Consider the following 10,491-nt stretch of genomic DNA (forward strand, 5'->3'; position numbering starts at 1 on the left):
AATGTTGTAATAAATATGTAAGGCAGAAGAGGGGTACTAGATCTAGTGGGGTGATCACTTCAGCTCTAATCACTATGCTGTACAACTGAAACTAATATATTATTGTATGCTAACTATAATTGAAAAAAACTCATTGACTTGTGCAATGTTATAATGTAAATATAAGCAACTAATTATCTATTATATTTCAATAAATCTGGGGAAAAAATTAGAGGATCTTTAGAAATTGGAATCAGGGAACTATATATATTAACTCAATTTTTTTTAAAAAGTCTCTATTCAAAGAATTTATTTAAAATAAGTGAAATAGTCTTTTAGAACAAATAATAAGCAAATAGAAGTCTTCCATGCTCTCAGGCATATGACCTCCTTTTCCTGGCTATTTAACTGATCCTCACACTCTCTTCTTTCTGCCTCTCATGCACCTACTGCTAGAGCCTAACCAGAGGTACCATTTAGGCAAACTAGCTAGATTTTCTGGTCTTTCCCATTAGATCTCTTTCCTTATTTTCTTTAAGTCCTGTCAATCTAACCCCATTCTTGGAAGATTCTATCAAACTCTGTTCTGGGGCCAACTCTACCTTCCTCAGGTGCCATTTCTCTGGAGCCCTCAAGTACCACTTTATTCTTCAGTGCCCACTCTCAGCTCACATTTTTCTCAGCTTTTTTCTCTCTCAAAGAATACAAATATATCTATCACATTCGATAGTAGGAAGCTGAGCTAGATTTAGCTTCCCCACCGGACTGAGCTGTTGGGAGCAGGGTTCATGTTCTAATCACCTTAATATTCCTAGTGGCTGCCACAAAACAGACATTCGATAACTGCTACTTTCATGAAAAAGCCACACCTTTAACTTATCTAACTTAGTAACAGACAGAAAGTATTTTAAAGTTGCCAAACAAAAATTTAACAAAACTGAATTAAAGTGCTGGCTTGTTCTATGCCTCCCCCCACCCCCCTCCACCCTGCCCCAGCCCCAAAGTAAAACAAATAAGGAACTGAAATGATTTCGCTTAAGTAGAATACTGAGAAATGACACAGTAGCTTTGTAAGGAGTTACAAAACAAGTGAGAGACAGCCACCTGTGTATCACCATTATCTACAGGATGGAGGAAGTAGACGTATTCCCACGTTAAACATCAGCAAACATTCTTCAATAATGAAGTTTATAAGAAAGAAAGCAAGGCCCCGAGGAAGGATGAACTCCAAGCCTTGGAGATTTCTGAGAACAGACAGACCCTCCCACAAGTTTGCTGTCAGCTACGTGGGATCCTGGCATTAAAAAAAAAAGGGCTGAAACACATGAACACTGAAACACTTGAGATAACCTGCAGTCTTTTTTCTTTGTGCAAGAAGTCAAGAGTTTTCATCTATTGAAATTTCTATTATTTCACAAAAATATAAAAACTAACATCAAGGAGGAGTAGCAGAACTGGTATCCAGGGGCTAACCATCCACAGAAACAGAGACCAAAGTTACCCAAACCACTCCTGTCTCAAATTGGATGAAACTAGAAAAATACTTCAAACATCACTATAAGGTAACATATTATAATTCCAAAGCCCCTGGTTTCTGCAACTCCCATTTTAAAATCTGCTTGGTTTATAAACCACAAAGAAGAAATGATCAGATCCATCACTGATTTAAAATTATTTCTCTACCAAAAATAAGGATTTCAATTACAGTGCATTAAAAATAAAATAAGTGATTGAAAGAGTATATAGTACCAAAATAATCTGGACACTTACTGAAGTCCGTGGCATGTTGACAGTGCAACAAAGGAGGCAAGGTTTCCTCGGATATGGCCCTGGTAGTAACAGTGTTCTCCTCCCTGAAAACAGACACAGAGAACATGAAATTTTGCTATCACATCACAAGGACAGTCAACCGCACCATTGCACAGGTTTCTGCCCACACCGCACTTCCATATGTAAAGCTCTGCACAATATTTCATTATTCAAATTAGTATTATCAAACCATTTCTAACAGAATTATTCATAAACATTCTTAGTGAGCTGACTCCAAATCAGAAGACAGGGTAATAAAAATCGACTTAACTTTCCTTTTACGCAGGTGATGATAAAAGGAACAAAGAAACATATTGAAACATAAAGAAACATATGTGGGCCTTGCACCAGAATAAGTTTAATCTATTTCCCTAGTCATGAGAAACTCAACCTTGAGTAGCAGCAAGATGATGCTTTCACATAAAGCTTAGTAAAAATGAATATGTCATTTGAGAATCACTAAATTAAACCAATGAAGAAAAATGCCTATTTTTACAGTGTTTATATCAAAACATACCAAGTTTATGCTATGCTTTTCTCAGAAGAAAAGGCATATCAGAAATGTTTTATAAATCACAAAAGTTTTCTTTAAAATACTAACTCTGGAAACATGTTATATTAAATCATAAAAAGGACAAAGAATTCATGTTTGCAAATAATCCTCCATTATCTTAGGGCTAAATAAATGATTAGATAATGGAAAATAATCTTTCACTAATTTCTGATTCTTAAAAATAGAAGTCAATCCAAAAACAGCATATGATCAGGATTCATCTGCACAAAAGCCTAACGCTGCAAATGAAATGAAGAGCTCAATATGCTTGATTCATTATCAAATGTTTGCATGACATTTCAAGAGAAGCATAAACACCAGGGGGAAAAAATGTCTTCAATTTGGATTATTATAACAGAAATTTTGAGGCTCTCAACTGGTGATATATGTATTTTTTCTAAATAATGTTGGAAATTAGTTTTTGTGTTGTGATTTTTTTTCAGGGATTATCCATCATAAATCAATAATTATTCAAACTAAAAACTAAAGCTTTTTTTCCTCTTTAACATGCGTAAAAATTTCTTAGTCCAGCATAAAGGCCTTAATGTTAAAAGGCTTCTTTAATTTATAAAAATATATTATAACATTATTATAACATAATAATATTAAAATATACTATAAAATGTTAAAATAAATTTAAGAATTATTTTAATTCAATATTTTAAAAAATAAATGCTTACAGAAGAAGTTCTGAATATTCAGGAGGTACATTGTGAAGAGTATAAAATAGCTCCTTCGCACATACTGCCCAGGCTACAGTCGCTTCCTTTAAGGTAAGCATTTTTGACAGATTTTGTGCAGCATGTCAAGAGTAGTCTACGCTTAGTTAAGGAAATGTGTACATTCACATATACATAAATATCCTTTTCATTGCACAAATGGGTTTACACTATGCACCCTGTTCTGCCACTTGATTTTTTTTCCTTAAAGTAATCTTGACATCTTTCGATATCGATATCTCATTCTTTCGATGATGGCATAATATCTCATTATAGGAGTGAACAATAATTCATTTAAACGGTCTGTACTAATGGACATTTGGACTGTCTCTATTTTTTTGCTGTCATAAACAATATTACAACAAACTCTCTTTCATATATTTTTGTGCACTTCTATCAGTATATAGGTAGATAGATTTCTAGATATGGACCTGATAGGTCAAAGAGTATGTGCATTTAAAATATTAATAGATAAATTAAAAGACAAATATAATAGTATTTATTTGCACTCACATCTGTTTTAAAAGATGTACATTTGAAAATACTAAATTGCCTTTTATTAAAAATTGTATATTTCAATAGACCACTACATAAGCCAATTTCACCAAGTCTTGTGAATGATAATGGTTCTCCCTATCTTCATATAACTTTCTTGAAGAACCAATGCTTTATGCAAGTAGGTATTACATAGAATAATCTAAGACAGATGTTATAGAGAAAAAGAAAACACAGCACATCCTAATAGTTTAGTTCTTTATCGGACTGCTAGTCAGCTTTTTTCTTACTGTCTCTTTTGTTCCAGAAATAAGTCTACTGTCCTTGAAACTTTCTTCATAGTCCTTGACTTAATAACGCATTTATAACAGTACAGGTGTTTATTTTTAGCATATTAGGTATAGATAAAATAATTGTCTACCTCTATAAAAATGAACTATATAATCATTTATATGTCTATTGGTTTATCTTCCCAATGGACAAAAAGTTTATTGCAATTTTTATTCTAGAAAGTCAAAATAATCATTTACTTGCAAAAGTCAAAAACAAATCATACCTTTATTAAAAAGTCAGAAAGATGTCAAAAATTAAAAAAACAAAAAACAAAAAATTTACTACAAATATGATTTAAAAAAATATAACACGAAGGAAGTTACCCAGACTGTGTTATAAAACTTTGAAAATCCAATAAAGGGCAGCAGTACAAGCACAGCAGCGAGGCCACAGTCATTGCCCTCCATCCAGACCCTCAAAGGACCCTCAACGAGTCTATCAGCTCCAAGATGGGCCAGGGAAGCCTCCTCCAAAGCACCTCCGCAGTTTCCCTCCCCCCGACAAATGACTTCTCACTAACCACTCTTTCTCTGAACGTTCATTTTTAAAGAGATTTGTACTACCTCTCTTTACACTTACATTCTTGTTTCTATCTTATGTCCCCCATCAGACTAAGGTTTCCTGTCAGGGAAGAACATGCGCCTGATCTATGTTTATATCCCCAAGAGTGCCATTAGAGAGAAAACCTCCTTGAATCTCAGTTTCCTCATCAATAAAATGGGGATAATATCTACCCACGCTGCTTCACAAAATATCAGGGGATTCTATGAAATAACAAAGTAGCATCCACTGTAAACTGCTATAAAAATAGGTGAGAGGTGCAATCAGAGAATATTTACTCAATGAGGGAGTCTATCATGTCCCTTGAGCAGGGATTCTCATAATTTATTTAAGAGTAACAGTTCAGGCCATTGACTAATAATGCAGATTACTCTGTCTCTTGCCCAGAAACCCTATTTAAGCAGCTCCGAGACCAATAATTTGCATTTTAACAAAAACTCCATGTTTTTCTTGCACCAAAAATACACTAGAGCAGTAGTCTCAACTCTGGCTGCATTATCAGCATACCTTGGGGAGCTTTTAAAATCCCAATGCCCAAGCCGTATTCCAAACCAACAAAATCATAAGCAAAGATGGGACGCAGGCGTCAGCATCTTTTCAAGTGATCCAGATGAATCAATGAAGTTGTAGTGGATGAAAAGCCCTGCTCTAGAGAAACGGTGCTCAATAGCAGTGGTTCCTGAAACTATCAGAATCTTCGTGGCGAGCTTTTTAAACTGACTGATTCCCAGGCCTTCCCTCAGATCTACGCGATCAGAATCTCCGTAGAGGTAGGGCCCCAGGGGTTTTAGAGGTGCAGAAAATTCCCCAGGTGATTTTGATTATTGTATTTGGAATTATTAACTTACAGTAGTCAACACAAGACCAAACCATCCCCATGCAGAGGATACCAGAAAGACACTAGGACCTTTCAGAGAATGAAAGTGTCCACCATATTCTGGGCATTCTGCGTGGTGATCTTCATGATTTATGTGATATTTCATGATGACCGATGAGGTGAATAAAAACTTCCCCATTTTACCAGTGAGAAGATATAGACGCCTTCACACTCAGGTATGCCTAAAATCAAGTGTCTTTACGCTGCTGGTTCTCAAATGAGTGGCTTCTAGCCCAACGGCATCTGCTTTTTAGGAATTCAAATTCTCAGGTTTCCCTCTAGACTTAATCAGAATGGCGGGGCATACAACCCAGCCGCCTGCATTTTAGCCAACCCTCCAGGTGATTTTGAGTACTCCATGAAGTTTGAGAACTGCTTTCCACTACACCTGTCTCTGCATTCTAAAGCTCCTCACTGCTGAGCTCACTGAAATCCTACACTAGTTCCTGAGCAGATTTTTACAGAAGCAGAAAAGATGTAAAAAGCCATAGCTCTTCTCCATATTTTTTTCTTGTTCCCCCCAAACCAGCTGGTATTATCAGAAATAAAATGGAAGGTAAAAGGTGAGATAAGAATCTGTAGAATTCTGCCATGTACTGATCCAGGAAGAGCACAGGTGCTGGTAATAGGGTACCTCACAGGATGCTCTGGCCTGGATTAAAAGACTAGAGTGATCAACTGTCCCAGTTAGCCTAGGACCAAGTGGTTTCCCAGGATGTGGGTCATTCGGTGCTACATCCATGAAAGTCACAGGCAAATACAAATGATCTGATTACCATGAAAGGGACAGGACCAGTACAAACACCTTCAGACCAAAACACCAAACCTGCCACCCTTGTGTTTCTGCTCTTCTCCTGAATCATAGCCCTAACCCCTCTCAATGGGCACTGGTCCCAGGACTGGCCTTCTGCCCTGAAGAATGGGGTTCTGGCCAATCTTCCTGCTCCACAGGTGAGATCCTTGCTCACTTTAGCACAGTAGTTCTGAACCCTGGGTGCACATTAGTTTCACAGGGATAGCTTTTTAAAAAATACCAAGCCTCACCCTATACCAACTTTATCAGAACCTCTGGGACCTGGGCATTTTTAAGATTGGCCCAGATGATTCCAACATGCTGGCATGATTGAGAAGCTATATACCTTTGCAGGAACTTAAGCCCTTGAACTCCATTGCACACTAGAGTCCTCTCGGGCATGAGCACTGCCCAGATATGTTTGTGGCTGCATGGCTAGAGTCTACTCCACCAGGTGCTTGCCTACAGTAACTTCCTCCCAATTTCCTTTTAATTGGCATTAACGTGAGGAAACTCCTCTTCCTACGCTTGCCCCGCCCTCCCAATAGTGAGAAATATTCAAGTGTTATTGAGTCAGGACTATTCTGAGTCTCTGAAGGGCCATTTGCATCAAGGAAATTCCTAGAAAAACTAAATCTTATGTTGGAGAGGATCCACTAACCCACCCTGATTAAAATTCATAACCTGGGATTAAGCAGAATTAGACTGGATTCATAAAAGAAACATAGACTAAATATCTGTTCAAGTAAAGGGTATCTGATTCTATAGGCTTTCTAGGAAAAGTAGAGAGAAAGGTAATTTCACCTCATTTTACAGTAAGTTAAAATTAAATAAAGCTACCCCATAAAGGTTCCCAGATGCCAATAATCCGTGGATTATACTAATGCATTTCAAAATCTTTACCAGTTCATGCCAAAATGAGAGAAATAATGTAGTCAATTTTTCGCAAAGCTAAATGTATTTAATTTTTATATAACTGTCCTTTGTTTAGATTCACAGAAAAGTTACACAGGTAGTAAAAAGTGTTCTAATAGATCTATTACCCAGTTTCTCCCACTGTTAACATCCTACGTTACCCGAGAATACTTGTCAAAACTAAGAAATTAACATTGGTATATTACTGTTTACTAGATTCTGACCATTCAGATTTCATCAGTGTTTCCATTAATTTCCTCTTTGCGTTCCAGGATCCACACGAGAGTACCATATTGCATTAGTTGTCATATTCATTCTTTTTGAATTGTTGGCAATAGAAAATAGAATTTAGGTGTTTTGAAGGGGTTGTTTCCATACTGATCAGTATAAGGTTGTTCCCTGAAATTTGTTTTGTTAGCACACTGGCCATGAAATATAACTCTAAGATCAAGAGTATAAATGAATACTTAACACTATGGATTTTTTCAAAAACTACCCTTATATAATCAGGTTTAATTTAAATGACTGATTAAAATGTCATTTTTAATATAACCCATGGAAATAAATTCTGAAAGGTTACTCAATAGTACTTGCTATAATATAAATCTAGGACTCCTTGTTGCCTTGAGATTGTTCTGGACTTTCCTTTCAAGGGTGTTTGTATAGTGGACAGTTTTAGAAGAAACATGTCCCTCTAGAGCAAAGGGGAAGCATATTTACTTCCTAGTATGAAAGATTCAGGTTTCTTAAATTCGGAATTTTTCTCTAGGAACAACACACTGTGTGTGCAGGTGTCACCTGGCCCTTCCTGTGTCACGCTCTGGGAATAAAGGCTCATAACACAAGTATAAGAACATGTTGATATTCTGGCTACTGCTATGGCTACGTGTAACAAAGTACTTTGTCTCTGACCAGGAGCCCCTGTCTTCTGCCAGCACAGATCTAATTGCAGCAGGCCAAGTTATTAACTTGCAATTAGGATAAAATCTCAGCCTTTCACAGTTCTAGAAACTTAGATTTCCATCTTCCCCTAAAAATTAGCAAATTTGTTAACAGTGAGCCTCCGTTCTCACATTTCCATTTTCTTGTAAGACAAAAATTACTTGAAGATGAGTAAAGCACGTTGCCTATTTTATCACAGCTACTCTGTATTTCATTATACTACCAACTGACACCTTTAGAAATTTGTTTGCCACCCGACTCCAGAGCACAAGTGTTCAAGCAGCATCTAAATTATCTCATCCCAACATCTAAAGCTAAGTAGTCATTAAAATCTCTGCACTGTTTTCATATTTATTGATAAATATCAGGTTCTTATAGCATAGTCATCAATCAAAACCCATTTTAAAAACTAAAAAGAGACAAATCGAGCTAACAAAAAAAGAGAATATTTCATTTAAAAGATGCATGGTTCCTCCTAAAGAGGAAAAGATTTAAAAAAAAAAAAAAAGATTATTGTAACAAGTTTCCACAAGAAAGGAAAAAAATAAAACTAGAAAGGTACTGAATATAAATAAAAGTGATAAGGAAAGAGTTAGTTTTATTGGAAGATGGTGAACCCTGCAGAAAATAGGGGCTATAATTTTCTTTTGAGCTCTCAAATTAAAAGGAAAAAAGCCCACCAGGGACCCAGTGAGCTTACAATCTATTTTTATTGTTATGCAGGAGTCTTTCCTTATACTGATTTCCCCGGGGTAATGTCAGCTATGGAAAACAAAGTATGAAAACTATGATAGGCTCCCAGGAGTTACAGCTCACAAGTACCCTAAGTAAACAATTGTAAGTCTTTTGAGCTGCAATGCATTTCCAAAAGGTTAAGACTTACTCCCTCTCTTCTTAGGCACCTCCAGCATACACCCTAATTGATTTTACATTAGTTATAATCAAAAGAACTGTGTGTTAGTTTCCTACGACTCCCATAACCAATTATCAAAAACTAGGTGGCTTAAAACAACGGAAATTTATTCTCACAGTTCTGGGGCTAGAAGTCTGAAATCAAGGTGTTGGCAGAGTCATGCTCCCTCTGAAGGCTCTCGCTTCTTCCTAACTCCCAGTGGTTGCCAGCAATCCTCAGTGTTTCTTGTTTTGTAGACATATCCTCCAATCTGTTTCTGTCTCCACATCGTGTTCTCCCTGTGTGCCTGTCTCTGTCCCTACGTCTAACCTTTCCTTGTGGAATAACACCAGTTATTGCATTAGGGCCCACCCCAATCCAGTAAAATCTCCTCTTAACTTGAATACATTTGAAAAGACCTATTTGAAAAAAGGGTCACATTCACCTATACCAGGAGACATTAATTTTGAGGAACACGATTCAACACAGTATAACTTCTCATCTCTTTGAACATGACTAAGTGAATTTTTATATTCAAAACCCAAGGATTTTTGCTTCTAATAAGATTAACCTATATCTTAATTACCTTTCGCCAGCTATTCTAGTTCCCATAGTGTCATTTAAAAATATTTTAAAATATTCATTACTATTTTTACACAAATTATACAGTAAACCTGAACTTCGATTCTATTATCAAGTCAAACACAGCTTCCCAAACTGCTTATTTTTAACCAGAGAATAGGCAAGAGAAATTATTTTTTCAGCTGTCAGTAATCATTACAGACCCATCAATCTAACAATCTCTTATCAGACTACTAAAAAATTTTAGGTTCCTACAAAATGCTCCACAGCAACAAATCACTGTAATGCAGAGAAGATACTTATTAGGTTCTCTGAGATGCAGCTCTAAACTGGGAGAATGGAAAATCAATGTGGACCACATACCGTGACTATATAATTACAAACTCATGAAATTATAACTCTTTCCAGGAAACTACTACATAACTGTATCTTTTTATAAATAATAGAAGTTTAAATGTATTGCCCTATATGAGTTTTTTAGCATCAGAGATGCATATTACCTAAAACCTTATTCTGTAGTCGATGTTTGACTATAACAGGAAAAAAATATCACTGCCTAGAAGACAGTTACACAAAAAGAAAGCATATTTGGCATTCCTAAAATAAAGGAAGAAAAAGGGTTTTTGTTCTACCTGAAAAGATTTTGTTTTCTTTTCCTCCTTTTTTTTTTTTAAGAAAATGTAACTATACGAGGATCTGAGGTAAAGAAAAAAAACTTTTTTTTCCACTTCTACTATGAACTTATCCTCCTTTAATTTATTTCCATTTTATCATCTTCTCATCTATTCTTTTTTTGAAGGAAAGATCAACAGGGAAAACTTCCAGATGCCAAATGGGCTGTATTGCATCTCTTTTCCCTCTTACACCTAGAGCCTTAACCGCTGTGCTCCAGAACTCATCATTAGCACTCAGTGGTCATTTTTACCCTTCTGTGGATGATTTTGACTTAGTGCGGGACTATTTCAAAGGTACAAACAAAGAGGAACTTCTAAACAATATCTTCAGGGAGGCAAATTAGTATTTAATGTTGTATCTGGTTAA

The 10,491-nt window shown here is 36.1% G+C and overlaps 1 protein-coding gene across 1 annotated transcript in view; it reads right to left on the reverse strand.

Annotated features, from left to right (window-relative positions):
* Positions 1-10,491, reverse strand: part of ADAM22 (ADAM metallopeptidase domain 22) — a 236,308-nt gene that overhangs the window by 87,520 nt on the left and 138,297 nt on the right. The window contains exon 5 of the mRNA XM_023532581.1: positions 1,750-1,832. Within this exon, the coding sequence (XP_023388349.1) occupies positions 1,750-1,832 (83 nt within the window). The remainder of the gene's footprint in view (positions 1-1,749; positions 1,833-10,491) is intronic.

Source organism: Pteropus vampyrus, unplaced genomic scaffold, assembly GCF_000151845.1.
Source record: "Pteropus vampyrus isolate Shadow unplaced genomic scaffold, Pvam_2.0 Scaffold4, whole genome shotgun sequence".
NCBI lineage: Eukaryota > Metazoa > Chordata > Mammalia > Chiroptera > Pteropodidae > Pteropus > Pteropus vampyrus.